The sequence below is a fragment of the Pangasianodon hypophthalmus genome, chromosome 15, assembly GCF_027358585.1.
Source record: "Pangasianodon hypophthalmus isolate fPanHyp1 chromosome 15, fPanHyp1.pri, whole genome shotgun sequence".
Classification (NCBI taxonomy): Eukaryota; Metazoa; Chordata; class Actinopteri; order Siluriformes; family Pangasiidae; genus Pangasianodon; species Pangasianodon hypophthalmus.
Window position 1 is genome coordinate 1788261 of NC_069724.1, and position 16275 is coordinate 1804535.

Sequence of the window (16275 nt, forward strand, 5' to 3'; positions counted from 1 at the left end):
AAATACTAAATATATAAATATATAAATAATAAAGAACTAAATATAATAAATTTCTGTAAACAAAGGCAAAGTGTAAGTGCAGACAGTGTGTCTATGATGTACAAAACCATTTCTACTGTAAGATACGTATATTACAAAGACTGGGAGATATGTTATGTGCTATCATTTGACATATTGTGTGTTTTTGTACCATATATTATATACTATATTTTCTTTTTTTATGCTTTGATGCTCTTACTTCCTATGTTTTCATATTTACTTAAATCTGGTAGTTCTTTGGTAGTTATATTTCTCCTTCTTCTTCTTCTTTTAATAATAATTATTATTATTCTTTTTATTATTATTATTATTATTATTATTATTATTATTATACTCCCTTGCATAAACGGACCAGTGATAAATTATGTTTAAAATGTTTTTAACGCATCCACAACATCCAGCTTTATGTGTTTCCAAATGATTGCAGATCTTTTCTTTTTCCCCTGCTTGTCTCCTCTTGTAGTCTTCTCTGTTTTTGCTTGTGAGAGAACAGCAGTACCCTCGGCATGCCTGGTTGTAAACATGTGAGGGACAGCGGTGTTGTTGAAGTCATGTGGTATTACTCGCCAAGGTTTCCTTCCTCTGTATTCTGCTAGGAAACCTCAGACATGCCAATTGAAAACAAACTCCAGTCAAAAAAGAAGAGCATTTTAGGGAATATGTGAGGAAGGTAGAATAAATACTGTATAGCCTCAGGAAGCTGGACACTGAGTGGAGAACATGATAAAAAGGAACTGAGAATAGTTTGTGTGGACTTGTCTCTTTGTAGTGTGGATGTAGTTTGAGAAGTTTCCCCTTGCATTTCTCAACTTCAGCTCAGGCAAAATGAACGGCCAAGGCTGTAAATAAATCCAAGGTTGTGTTTATGTGCAGGGTGGAGACGTCCACTTCTGAGTCAGTAGCACCAGACAGACGGAAACCCGAGTCCTCGGACGTCCTCTTACTCTCCTTTCCTATCTAAAGTAATTTAATGCACTATTCACTGAAATATCACGGCTTGAATGTCTTATGATGCCCAACAATTTTTCACAGGAGGCAGATCACCAGCTAACGGTCAACGTAATCTGTCCTCGGCAAGCTCTGTTTTTAATTATTTATAGCAGCACAGCCGCCAAAGGGCTAGAGTAATTGCAACCAAATGCAGAGCAACGTAGGGCAACAGAAGCGTCTGAAAAGAAAGCAAAACGACATGAAGTGGAGGAGGGGACAAAACCTTTTGTCAGAACTTTTGGCACAGGGCTTTCTCTTTGACTTCAAATAAATATCACTTCAAGATCCTCCTCCAAGATCATGACTCAGACCTAAAATTAACTAAGCGCTCAGGATAAGAAGTCCAAAATACAGCTCCTAGAACACCAACATGAAGGGCAAAAAAATACATCTTTCCCAGCCAAGACAATGAGGTAGCAGTGTCGACTTCCTGTCAACCTACACATTCCAGCAAAACAACAAAAATAAAAGTCAAGTCCAGGATGCAGGAACTTACCATCCTGTTCTGCTGTAGTCCCCAGTCCGAACGCCCAGACAGTCAGGGTGTGTCAGATAGATAATAAAAGATTGGCTCCTCTAAATCGCAGCATGAGGCCTCTCTCTCACTCTCTCTCTCTCTCTTTTTCTCTCTCACACTCTTTCTCTTTCCATGCAGTCGCTCTAAACCCCCCTCTCCAACTTTTCCAATAACAGACAGGCTGGCCAAGTCCCTGCCCCGTGCCTGGAGGAATTCCCTGGACTCTACGCACGCCGGCCGTTATTCGTGTGTGGACGCAATCGTGCCTTGCCACCATGTGAAAGAGAGAGAGAGAAAGGAAGAAAAGAGAGAGAAAAAAAAGCAGTGGCTGAATTCTGCACCACTCTGCTACAGTCTGTGTTACAACCCCTGTTGCCTGGTCAGATTTATATATGGGACACACATGTGGAGAAGCAAGGAAGGGGAGGGGGACGATCTTTTGGTGACCCCTGTCTATATGTGTGTGTGCGCACACACGTGTGTTTATGAGTCATTTGAGTAAAAGGTACTGAAAAAAACCCACACTCTCCCCCTTCTGTTAATATGCCTGAAGAGGAAAATAGCCACAAAGCCCTTTTTCCTGTCGAGTTTTTTGCTTTTTATTTTTCTCCTCACAGAAGTGTGAAGTCGTCTGGCTGATAAATAATAGTAATCACTGGATGCCATTTTAAGGTACGACATTACCAGAAACCACCTGGAGTATAGTGTGTGTGTGTGTGTTTGTGTGTGTGATAATATTTTAAGAAAAAAGTAGTGCTGTCTGATTTTACACAAAGTTGCAATATTTAGTGAATAAAATCGTAATATTTTGAGTATAAAATTAAGTTAGATTTGGGTTCAGTGTAACATAGCGTTAATTAGCAGGTCCTCTGTGCGTATGTGTGTGTGCGTGTGTGATTAGAAAAATCTCATTGCATTCCCAAAAGTGACTCTTTCTGTTTACAATACAGTAAAAACAAGAATAAGTATAAAAGATATTCAGATACAACATTATTCGGTTTCAAATTAATATACAGTATTATCAGGAATATAATTCTACTTGCAGAACTAGTTGAAAACATGTATAATCATTAATGTGGTGAAGTTTTCTGTTAAGGAAACTGTTACGTTTATGTAGCATTTATGGAAGGAGTCTCCAGTTTCAGCGCTTTGTAATAGTGGGAGAAGTTTGCGTAATTATAAACAGTTGAATATCATGATGTGTTATTCATTAATAACTTAAAAATGGTAATTGTTGGCAAATTGCTGTGGTGTAAGAGGAATAAGTGGAATAAGAACACTGCTGTTATACAAAAATAATCCGTTTCGGTCCGTCGTATCCGCTCTTTCTTTGTCATATGTTTGAAAACAACCAGAGTCAGGATGTGGAGTTAGGATTTGGAGAAGGGCATCATTTCCATGTAACCATGTTGGAAGAGGGAATAAAATGAGCTGCTTATTTTATTTGATTTATTATAAAGCTCTGAAATGTTATGAATGTGTCTTTTCACAAACGTGAACTGCATCCAGATAATTCCTGTGCTTTATGAAGTTCAGTCTGAATGTATGGTCTGTGTATTTTTCTCCACTATTTCCAACCTCCATTTTAGCATTTTTCTAAATTACATGGTTTATATAACCCTATTTCAAATTTCCTTCAGAATGCGGCAGATGCATATGTTATGCAATTACAACTCCATCTTACACAGTAATGTAAATCTGCTGACTCTCTAGATTACTCGCTAGATTTACCTTCTTTTTAAAGTTTAGTCGCTTTTCATGTACTGAATGCTGCTTTTCAAAAGGCACGAAGCAACCTACTGAAAAATAGCCACTCTCTCTGCGTGGTCTGGCCAAATGAATCAGGAATAGGAAGAAGCACTCAAGCTGTTTCACTTCCTGCAGCTTTTTCAGGTCTTGTTAGAAGCCTGGTTGTAAAGGTGAAGGGCAAAGTGAAAGAAAAAAACACACAAAGTGCCATATTTACAGCTGAGTTACGTGAGCACAGTTAAGGAAGGCATCTAAATCATAAAGTGTCTAAAGTTCACAATTATTATGAACTGCACAGTTTAGCTGAATCCTGGGATCATCAAGATTCAAGTTCAACCAGTAGGGACACAAAATCCGACAAATCCGAGAGGATCCGACAAAATGCAGGGCCTGAACTTCACACACAAAAAAGTGGCTGACCTGTGGGAGTGTAGTGCAAAACGTAGGTGCCTCTGCCAGGAGGTTAAGACTTGAACATAAATGGATTTTTTAAGATAATCCCGATCGAGGTACATCCAAATCAACACAGAGATTGCTGGAAAACAAAATGCCTTGTCAATTCACACTAGTGAGCAACAGCAACAGATCATTTTCTATGTACGTCCATGACACGGAGCCACGATTTCAGCAACAGCACCATGCGAGAAATCAGCAATGTGAGTTAAGATCTTCTCAATTTTATGGTTTATGTTTCTCAATTTTATTTATTAAGATTTTCCTTGGACCAATCATAAGGCTTGTGTAGTACAACGTTTTTTCTTTCCCCCTACCTGCAATTAGTCCCCGTTCCCTGTTTCATTAAATGTGTATAGAGACGTTACAAAGGAAAAAAAAAAAAAAAGTTGGAAAGAAGTAGCAGAGATCGTTGCTTGTCGCTAGTACAGTTAGCTTGTGCTGCTAATTTGCTAATAGCAAATATCAAACCTGGAGCATACCATGAAAATCAAACAACGTTCTCACTGGTTACTGTGTTATTTAATATGTATTTAACTAGTTAGAAGAGGACATATAGCTATATAGGTATATGATGGTGCCTCTGCTGAGTGTATATAGCTAGTACAGTTAGCATGCACAGCTAATCTGCTAACAAAGCTAATACGAAGCCTGGGACGTAAAATACATTAAAAAATAGCTAATTTTCACACTTTTTTTTCTTTAAATAAAATATTAGAATATATAACTGCATTGTAAACAAAAGTAAATTGTACATAGTAGTAAATCGTGTGCTGTAGGCCACATTTTGGCTATGACCGTTTCTCATGAGAACTAAAAACACGCCCACAGTAAAAAAAAATAATAATAATAAATAAATAAAACCAAGTGACACAAGCGACTTTCTCTCGCTAGCGTGAACGCAGGGTTGCTTTAAGGAGCGAAACCACAGCATGACCCATATTTCCAAATGCAGACTGCACTGAGAGAGCAAATCCACAGAACATTTCATAACCACAAAATCTCTCACAAGATGGTTAGGCATCAGACTATTGATTCGGCATAAAAAAGTTATTAGGTCCTGTGAGAGCTCTAAGCTGACATTTTAAAGCAGCAGACATTGGGCATTATACATGGAACATATGGTGATATATTTCTCATCTCCACAGGAAATTGAACAAGCACACTTAAAATGGGCAACACAAGAAAGTATTGGAAAAGTATTTATCACATACATGGGGCAATCTCTAAGCAGAAATAAAGTCAACTTATAGCACATCTTGAGCTCTCTATGCCCTCTCTAAGGCTGGAAAGTTTATTTCAATTTAATTAAATACAATGTTGTTTATCCAATAGGGCAAGTATGGCAGCTCAGAATAAAGTAGGGCTACATGGCACCTACATAAACCCTTCATGACAAGTGGCATAAACTTCCACAACTTAGAAAACATTTATAAAGAACATTAAGTCTAACTTTACGTCTTAAAGTGTAATAGAAAGAACAGAAATATGAATAAGTGTAAAAACCTTACATAAAGCTTTAACTTGAATTAATTTTCATTTCAGGTTGACACCATAATTGAAAAAAATGATGTTTATGACAGATGATGTCCACTGGAATAAGCAGTGTAGGTGTACATCATGTACTGTAAGGCCTATGAACACTACCGTGTGCTTTATTTAACTTTTAGACATGCAGCTCTCCGAATCAACTTTCCGGACACACAGTCAAGCCATTTCTTGCAAACCACCAAAATGGCTCTGCAGAGAGCAACTGTGATTAGCATTTGTTAATCAAAATGTCTGCCACCTTATCAATCAGTCCTCCCACACCTTCTTTTAGACGCAAAACACCACTGCCATTATGCAAAGCTGCTTTTCTGTGGTGGGGGAGAGATAGAGAGAGGGAGAAAGAGAGAGAGGGGGAGAGAGAGAGAGGGAGGGAGGGAGGGAGAAAGAGAGAGAGAGAGAGGGAGGGAGGGAGAAAGGGAGGCAATGATTGTTCTTCTTGAGCTGCAAATGATCAAGATCAAGACGACGGTCCCGGAACAGTGAAACAGAGCTGCCTATGTCAGCGAACCCTCCCGAGGAGAGGGAGAAGTGAGCGGGTGAAAAATGCTCTCATCTGCTTTGGCACTGTAACTATTTAACTGTTCGGAAATGAAAGGGCCTTTCTGTGTGTGGACTTGATTGTTTGAGGCGAGGGCAGAGGCAGGGCAGAACAGTTTGGAAGAATGCTCTGGGGCTGGAAGAGATGTGAACACACACACGCACACACATGCACACACACACACAGAGAAAGAGCACATTCTGTCACTTAATCTTACTGTCCTCATGTCCAATACGCTCATCAATCTCGTCTATACATCTTTTGTGCACTTAGTGTGTGCTTCAGACTTATTCTCTCCCTCACACACACACACACACACACACACAGAATGCTATCTTGATGTCTGGAGAGCAGTGTGTCTCAGACAGGGCACATAGCTAGCAACGATGATTGACAGTAGCTAAAAAAAAAAGGTTGTCCATATTCTAGTCAGCTGTCACTCAATGAATATTTAGAGACTAGGAGTTGTGTAGGTGTGTGTAGATGTGTGTTTGAGGGGAGAGTAAATATTTCAGGAGATGATAGTACACAGAGATGTTGCGCTATAATTATGCAACTTTTACCCCCCGGGTTCTGAAGCCTGCTGATACTTAGCAGGTGTGTAATTTTCAGCAATACGAAGAGGAGGTTTAAAGGGTATGATTGTAAGACAAATGTCTAAATCATCGAAAACATGTAGCTGAAAATTGGAAAAAAGATCAGATGATGTTTTTTACGATCTTCGACTGTTCAGTTTGGATGCCCATTGTAGTGTCAGAGTCTTGTTCTTGGCTGACAGGAGAGGAACCTGATATGGTTTTAGTGTATTCATCTCAAGGTTTTGGTGTTTTGAGATGCTTTTCAGCTCACCACAGATGTATGTGGTGGTTATGTGAGTTACCGTCAGCTCGAACCATTCTCCTCTGACCTCTCTCCTCGATAAGACTTTTCCGCCCGTAGAACTACCTGGATGTTTTTTTTGTTTTTCGCACCATTCTCTGTGTAAACTCTTGAGACTGTTTTGGGTAAAAATCCCAAGAGATCAGCAGTTTCTAAAATACTCAAAGCAACCCATCTAGCACCAACATCCTACATGATGAGAACATTAACTGCAACCTGCATCTTCATGACTTTATGCATTGCTGTGCTGCCACATGACTGGCTTCACTATCGACTTTCTAAATTAACGTGTTTACCAAACTCAAACACACAATATAGAAAATCTCAGTATGATCGTTTGAGCTTGTTTGTGTTTACTTCGCCCAACAGGAAGTTATATATAAATTTTTGCTCCAAACCAGTGAGGTATGATGCAAATGCAGAAGACAGAGGCCTCAGTAAACATCCAAGGTGCGCAATCACTCAAATCAAATCTACCTTCAAATGTCATGAGCTCAATATGGGCTTATCGCTAAGAATCCAGTGAGGAGCTATCCCAGTGTGTGGAAGACAGGAGCTTGTTTTAACCAAACATCATGAATGTCATGCTATTATTTGAAAGAGCAGAGGGAAAACACATTTATGGACCATGAAAACAAATGGTAGTGTCTTTGTCATCCCTTGCTTGACTTATTGTCATTTTTTTAATTATGTTATGTGTGCAGGGGTCAGATTTGGATTTAGAAGCTCACGCATTACTTCTTTCATGGATACCAACAATAAAAGAAAAGATTAAATAAGCCTACAATGAAGTGTCAAATCTAATACTTTACAAATAATGTTAATGATGATGAAAATGAAAAAAGTGATTAAATACACTGTCTTGTTTTATTGGTTTTTTTTTTTTTTTTTTTTTGCTTTCCTGCACCGGTCAGCGCTCAGACGCCTTGAAACATTTTGAACATTCACAGAGAAAATGTCGACCATGTGGGACATTAGACAACCAATTTGTTAAAGAATTTGACTGAAAATGTATTGTTATTTTTTTTCTCTGCTGTGTTTACTGCATATTACTTTTACTGCGAATATTATTACACCCTGATCTATTCTCCTTAAAAACCTGAAATGGTGGAAATGCTTGTTTTCGTGTCTTTATTTAGCCTATCATTTCTACACAATTAAACTCTTTATTGTGATTTTTTTGAACAGTAAATTGCAAGCAGGGAAAAATCTATATCGCACAAGCCTATTTATTTGTAATGATTTCTTTGGAGTTGATGCTTCACTCTTGCTATACTGTATGTGCAAATGGAAAAGAAGTAAGTAAAGAAAACATTTGCAGCATAATGAATGGAATCTTTTTTTTTTTACAAGTGTAGAAACAGCTCTGGCATGGACTGAAAGGCTTTTTAAAATGGAAATGTGTAATTAAAAAATGCTTTGGGAACTGTGTTTAGTATGAATTGACCTTTACTGTAGATGCACAATGACTAGGTAAATGGATTTCACAAGAATTTCTTTAGAAATTATTCACATTTTCATCGAGAAATTCATAAAACTAAAGCCAGCTTGCCATTCATACAAACCAAAGGTGAAAGAGTTAGCTTGTGTTGTCACTTGATTTAACCCATGGGTGTTAATAAATGTCAAGAACATTTGCACATACAGTTAAACAATGCTGGTGGCAAAGTAAAAAGTCAGGTTATCATTCCACCACTTCATGACCTAGTTACGTGACTTTTCGCATGTTTTCCGAAACATTTCCTGCAATTCTACCCATCTGATTTCTCTGTCTGTTTATCTGTCATTCTCTTCACTCTATGAGACATCCTATCCTCCATAATCTGCACAAACGGAGCACTACAGAATTCCACCCTGCCTCTCGAAATGTTCTCGTAATTACGCTGCATCACACTTTAGGACAATCAATGCTTGATTGGAATGAAAGACAGATTGTGAGCCTTTGGCTCCTGAACGGCCATTAAAGGCGGTGAATTACACAGCACAGGGCTAAACGATGCCCGCATTTTCATCTGATAACTTTAATCACTCTGTGCGAGACTGATATGCATTTATTTTGCTGACAAAACATTGCTACACTGACTACCACGAAGAAAAGCAAAAAAAACAATCTCAGATAGTACCTGTGGAAGGTTTGACAAACTCGAGTTGATGCTGATTATGAGTTATGAGGGAATTAGGGAAAAGATTTAGTATATTTATCCACATGGAGGGAATCATTTTCTGCCCTCAGAACAGAAACTTTGTTAGTCAAACTTTGCGACAGAATTGGGAGCTGGGGTCTAATCTGCACACATGGAGTTTGAATAGGAAAAACAGGAACACGTTCTTGGTGAAAACGCAATGACAGACACAAGCACTGATGCTAGTGGTCATTTTTTTACCACTAAAATTTCACCAAGGTCCTTGTGTGCCAGGTGCCAGGTTATCTCTCAGCCTAGCTGCCATCACCGTTTCCACTCAGCCCCAGGCACTGGTTAACACCATCAGCTCCTCACAGCCCTTAATATCAGAGTGACGCATAAAACCATGCTAAGAGTTATGAGTTTGAATCCCATGACTGCCAGAGAGCCAGTTCTGTTATTCAGTCCTGTATTGTGTGTGCAGTGTTTCAATAATTACATCACATAAGCTTTCTGGAAAATAAAAATAAAAAAGCATATAACATGCTATTCAACACAATGCTATATTGCATAGTGCTCATAGTGCTGTTTGCTACAAACAGGTTTAGGTGTGCAAATGCATGAAAGTTATTTTTAATTCAGGAAAGTGTGCTTCATTAAGCATTCCCAGTAATAATGAAATCATAATAATAACTGACGAATTTCCTGTCATAGTTTTGCTTCATTAAAAATCATTGCCTTTGTATTTTTGTTCTTTTCTCTCATCAAAATCAAATTTTACTCTTTCCATTAACATTTATTCATTCATCCTTAAGGGTGTAATGACACTGTTTGTATCTGTATCTGTTGTGTGCTCCAAATATTCGGATCTGTATTCGGATTTTAACCCTAAATGAACGTGATGTTAACCAGGAGCTTTTTTTTTTTCCCTTTTTTTTCTTTTTTTAACATTAGAGAGACACACAAGACTTGTTCCCTATTTCTTTTCCCAAATTGGTTGTTTGCCAGTTCCCTCCCAGCAGCCACCTGGGGAGGGTGAAGGCTAACACGTGCTTCCTCTGAGACACCAAGTGCATCTTTTCGAACTGCAGCTCATGCTGCGTCACAAGGCGGCATAACACACATGGAGAAAAAGGTTATCTGCCCTCTTCCGCATACAGTACATGAGCTCACAGATGCTGACGATTGGCTAATGTCACTGTGATTGACAGCGTACAAGGAGTCTCTGTTCATTCTGAATAATCCCATTCTGGGAACACCGGGAGCAAGGCAGGAATAAAAAAGCCTGGTTGGGACTCCAATCCATTGCAGGACACCTCACACACTCTCAGAGACACATTAAAACTCGGCATGAAAAGGATATTTCAGCCACAACCTTAAAGTTCAAATATCCACGTCTGCCTAATATATAACCTTATACTTAACGTGTTTTGCTAGTCTGCTAAGAAGAGTTTATTCTCTCGATGGTCAGATGTGACACTGCAGGATCCATAAGTAAGTTTGCGATTTGTACAGAAAGGTCTTTGTGCTGGGCGAGCACGACTTAACTTTAATCAGCACAGTGAATCTTTAATGTCCACGCTTTAGTATGCATAAAAGGTCCATCCTCGGAAGAATGATCAGGTCCAGTCGTCTAACTCATGATGGTGATAAGACTCAGTGGGTGCACACTTGAAAGAAATGTGTGTGAAAGTCTACCTGCTGAGGTGTCTTTGTGGTGAGTTCTCAAATATACATGGCTATTATGGACAAGGGCATTATGGATAATGTAGTATGGCAGACGTAATTAATAGCAGTCGTGCAGTTATAAATGTCCAGTTTATAGGCTATAAGCAATAACTCAGGCCAGTGTATGACAAAATTGTAAATGTTTGCAATCAATATTACATCTGCTGCTAGAACAGAGCCCAGATTTTCAAACCCAGATTTGGTGTACCTTAGAAATACAGTGGGCGTGGGAATGACTAATTTGTTCATACTTTGGGAAAGAGAGCCAACTAAGTTCATTAGAAATAATCATGAGCAAGTACAAACAATAATAATAATAATAATAATAATAATAATAATAATAATAATGGCAAAGATGTATGGGATTGGTCAAAAGTGTCAGCAGGAGCAGGCATGATTGGTTAGAATTGTATTAATTCGACAAATCAAAATAGTGAATTAAAAGCATGATGACATAACGTACATCCCGTGCATACATTACAACTGCATGACTTTGATTTAATATCTGGTGCCTTTCTTGAGTTGTTCGATATTGTTGGAATAACAAAAATGCTAAATAATAAGGTGTGCTGCATCACGTGCTATTTTATATGGTGTTGATGATGTAAGCTGTATTATTCAAATAAAGCAAATAATGTGATGAATATTCATGCAGCAACATATTGGCAATATACTAGACTCCAATTAAATATTTATTTCAATGCTCACCATCTTAAATGTATGTCATATTATATTTGATAGCAAAGAAGAAAACATTGTTTCTGTCTTCAGTCCGCATTTTCTATCCCTGATCATTTTTTCCGGTATAAATGGAAGTGCTTGTGTTTAAAGGCTAACCCTGGAAGCGTGAAATACATGCAGGTGATTTGCATAATCAAAGTCCCCGTAAATCAACTTAAGCAGGTGCTTAAACCAACTCTGAAGATGAAGAACTTTCCTTGCGTAAATATTAGCATAACTTTTGGACTTCTTGTTGAGCCACTGAGCACGAGACAGGAATTCATAGCACTTCCATCCATGGCAGGACAGTACACACACTCTCACACACCAAATAACTTTGCCCCACAGCATGCTTTTGGAATAAGATAAACAGATAAACACGTGGAGGAAACCCATATGGATATGAGGAGAACATGTGCATACAGTAACCTGAAATAAGGTTCAAACTCTGGAACTAGGAAGTAAATCTAGGACATCTAGGTTTATTTTAATTTCTCTAAAAATGCCTCACCTTTAGCTTGCACCATAGCCACTCCACAACTATAAAGTGAAGTGAAGTGAAGTGACGTGTAGCCAAGTATGGTGACCCATACTCGGAATTTGTGCTCTGCATTTAACCCATCCAAGTGCACACACACAGTAGTGAACAAACACACACCTGGAGCAGTGGGCAGCTTTTTTTGCTGCAGCGCCCGGGGAGCAGTTGGGGGTTCGGTGCCTTGCTCAAGGGTCTCACCTCAGTCGTGGTATTGAGGGAGGGAGAGAGCGCTGGTCATTCACTCCCCCCACCTACAATCCCTGCCGGACCTGAGACTTGAACTCATGACCTTCAGGTTCACCTTCGGGTTACAAGTCCAAGACTCTAACCATTAGGCCACGACTTCCCCCAGTTGGAAAATCTTTAAATGATATGAAGACAGCCTGGTTTGCCTGAGCTTTCCTGTAAGTCCAGTAAACATGTGCTTGTCTTGAGGCATCTGGTGTATAGTTTTGATTTATACAGACTTCAGGACGTTACATCAGCACAGCAAGGTCAATGTATGCAAACTGACCAAACACTGCTTCTATAGTTATTTCAAGGTGCGATGCCTCATTGTGTAAAACGTCCATTTTCATCAACGCCAGAAGCTTCCAGAGAGCCGGTTTGATATGGATGCTGTCATAATCCCTCAATGATATACATTCTGCTCACTTTTATTTGCCGAGGTGCGTAAATCTGGTCTCTGGGCGGCAAAATGACAGCAGCAGAAAACCCCCCTCAAGGACGATTATTGCACTAATACAATTTTCCTTGTGATTCCTATTAAATCTCTGGCACCTGTCGGCTCATCCTTGATCCTCGACCTGGAATTTACAAATCTCTCCCTCAGCCCTTCTCTCCTCCCTGGCCTCGTCTTCTGCTACATCAAACACATCTGGGCCACAACAGAAAGCAATCAGGGAAAAAAAAAAATCGATGCTTTTCAGGTTTACTTTTACAACCCCCTGCACTTATCTTTTTCATAGTATGGAACGCTTTCTCACACCCATTCATTACTTGTAACTGTCTGCAATTCTAAATCACACCCCTACTCGAAATTCTTTGCATGATTTACAGACCACTGGTGTTCGGTCAATAAATAATTTTCACTTCATGAAATGCTATCACTGGTTTCAACTAGTGTATACTTTCTCCCCTGGGCTTCAGTTATCGATGCTTATTGTCACTACAATAGACAGCAGATTGTTTGCGAGATCTTTCTATCAATTCTTCTGGACAGAAACAGAGTGACAGATTTAAGGGGGGCACTTTGGATGCTCAATTTAGAGTCATTCAATGAGCAGAAACTGGGCAGAACAGCAGCAGGTAGTACATAAATAGCCTCCTCCTTCCGTTTTAGTGAAAGCTGACCTCATATTTTTGGCTGAGTTCCAAGCATTAAGCACACCTCATTGTTTACGAGTGTGGCTCGAGTTCAGATTTATTAAGTGTCTTGGGTTTCTGTGGAATCACAATGTGTAATGACAGTTTTGCACCAATTTTATTCCGAGTTGTGCAATTAAAGCAGTTTGATAATGTTGCTAGAGATAATTCCACTTGATGGTAAACAGCTAAGACATCTGACAGTTTGTCAAGCCAAGTTAGAAATTATGCTAACACATTCATCCAATTAAATACCTCCCTGGTCTTAAATCATTAAAACAGTTTAGGTCCTTAAAGTAGATAATTGAAATTTAAGGTCTTAAATGTGATGCTTTTTAACCATTAGGTATTAACCTGATCTTACGATTTAAGTCCGATTTAGAATTAACTTCTGGACATGAGCTAATATCTTTGAGATCTTAACTTTTTGTGGTTTCACCTTTTACATTTTCTCCATTTTGATGTTTCTATTGCGTTTTTTCAACGCAATTACGTACTTAGCACTGGGTCACGTAACATGGATCACGCTGTTTTTTCCCCACTTGTTGGAAGAGGACATGAGAAGAAAGTGCAGAAGTTCAGTTGGAATGAAATGCCATTTTCTTGTTTTTCACTTTCACCGGACTTCTAGGTTGAGATATGTGTGCGTAAGAGAAACATATTTCACTTCAGGAAAGTCCGCAGTTTTCAGAGATACACTATACGGTCAAAAGTATGTGGACACCTGATCATCACACCCATATGTGGCTCTTCTCCAAACTGTTCTTCCACAAAGTTCAAAGGCCCAAACCTGTTCCAGCATGACAATGCCCCTGTGCACAAAGCGAGCTCCATGAAGACATGGTGTGTGAAGGTTGGAGTGGAAGAACTCGAGTGTCCTGCACAGAGCCCTGACCTCAACCCCACTGAACACCTTTGGGATGAACTGGAGCACCGACTGCACCCCAGATCTCCTCACCCAATGCTCTTCAAAAGGTATTAAAAACTCTGCAGGAACCCTGATTAATATTCATTATACCCCATTAGAACCCAGATGTCTCGGCTAACATCGTAATACCTCGTTTCATTTTAGACTGTTTGCTTGAACAGAACCCACGCACTACTTGGAGTTTCTCAGTGCTGTTCTGAGATTTCTGTTCCTCGTCGTAAGCCATGGACAGAAGGCAACCTGTTTATGCCTAGCACAATTATAACAAGACTAAATATGGGAACAGAACATTTGAGCTCATTGAAGTGTTCAGGCTGATGCAGTTAATTTAAACCATCTGCAGTTGCTGATCTGAGGAACTCCCCAGCTTTTGCACCACCTTTTCGGGTAGACAGTATAACTCATGATAAGACAGAAAGTATGAGAGGAATTTGGCTTTAGCATGAACCCAGCTTCAGACTCTGTATTACTTTCTAAGCGGTGGTTGCAGTTCCATCTGTGTGCCATTCAGAATGGAATACACTTTGCTTGAACTCAATTTGGCAGAGGAAAGGCGCTGGAGGTTTTTCCACCAGTGGGATCTTTAGAAAACGGGCTCCGAAAATGTCTCCAAGAGAATCAGCTTCTGTTTGTGTGAACCTGCTGCCTCCCTGTAGAATTCAGCTCAAGCCTGGCGTGCTCACAATAGATAGCTTGACCTTAGAGCCCATTGAAATGCTTAATCTTGAGACACAGGGGTTGAGTGGATGCATCACAGATTTTGCATAAAGGTCAAATAGCTAGTTAATCCACTGCTGGGTTCCAGCGATGGTCTTAAAATCACACTTCTCTGAATTCATGTCTTTTGTATTGGGCCTATTTTCTCCTGAAATGTACTAGACTACCTCAGTTTTTGTAATCAAAGTTAACCTTCTCCAGCTAGAGCAGACAAATCCCACGGTTTTCTCTAAATACATGCAAGTGTGACTTCATTATATCTATATACAAGCGCATCACTTCGAGGTGTCTGTTTGGAAAAAGAAAACAGAAGGATTCTTCTTCTTTTATTGGAGATATTTGTTTAAAAAAAAACAACTAACACAAAAAACAAAACCAGATGCGACTCAGGTGTAAGATATTTGTAAAATTAATACAATATCTCGAACGCTATTGGCTGTCGTGTAAGTCAACACAATGTCACTCTGACTTCCTGTTTCAGAAGGTGATATGTAAATATACAGAATCTAATCACAGCTAAGAAGCCATTTCATGGGGCACTTTAATAATTGACAATGTTATAATTGTATGCTTTGCAGGTTCCTTTTGATTTTTGGTGAAAATGTCCACCTCTCCCTGATGCAAGAAGCAAACATATTCATGAGATTATGTGGGAAGTATGAAATCTGTAATGTAAACGATGGTCCATTCATTTAAACCGAAGTTGTTACAATTGTACCAGCTCTCTCTTTTATGATGTCACGGGTTTGGGTGTGGTTTTCTTTCTCGTTTGAGCAGTTTTTTTTTTTTTGCATGCTATTGAAACTATTAAATACCACTACATGCTAGTTATTTTGGAAGTTAAATACACACTAAGAAGCATTTAACTGTAGCCTCTTATTGAATGAGTTTCTTTTAACTCTGTGACTCTAGCTCACACCAGCGCTGGATTTTAAATCAGCTAGAGTCCTGAGCTCTCCTAAAAAGCAGTCAAGCTGTCATTTATCCTTCTGCTGTGTTAACTAAAGCCGCTGGGTAATGTTGTCAAGTGTGCGCTAGTCAAGACAAGACTCAGTAACTGCTCTCTGATGCTATCATAGCAGCGATGCTTCACCAATGGCTACAGCAGCTAATTTCAGTAGGCTGTGATGTTTTCCGGAAACTCGTACTTGGCTCACAGAAAGGAATATTCAGGGCTGTTTCTGGGCTCGTGGGAAAAAACGATGAACATATTGACAAACGAGAGCAAACGATGACCCTTGACACCTACGTCAGAAGGACCCTAAAGGCTGAGCCTCATTTAGGTACACGCACTAGACCGGTATGTTAGTGTCAAACAAGGCAAACTCTTTTTTTTGCTGTCTCTCTGGTGGCCTCATTAGTTGTGTCTTGACTGACTCTGTGGTGCTGTGGCTCCAGATCCATGCCTGGACTGATGCTGACAGTTGGAACATTGTTTCA

The 16275-nt window shown here is 39.4% G+C and overlaps 1 protein-coding gene across 3 annotated transcripts in view; it reads right to left on the bottom strand.

Annotated features, from left to right (window-relative positions):
- The window catches only part of sgcd (sarcoglycan, delta (dystrophin-associated glycoprotein)), a 177461-nt gene that overhangs the window by 86985 nt on the left and 74201 nt on the right, over positions 1-16275 (bottom strand). The window contains exon 1 of one of the 3 annotated variants that reach the window (XM_026938739.3): positions 1526-1914. The exons of the other annotated variants lie outside the window; for them this stretch is intronic. Within the exon in view, the coding sequence (XP_026794540.1) occupies positions 1526-1528 (3 nt within the window). The 5' untranslated portion in view covers positions 1529-1914. Of the gene's footprint in view, positions 1-1525; positions 1915-16275 lie in introns of those variants that run through there. 3 annotated transcript variants of the gene reach the window in all.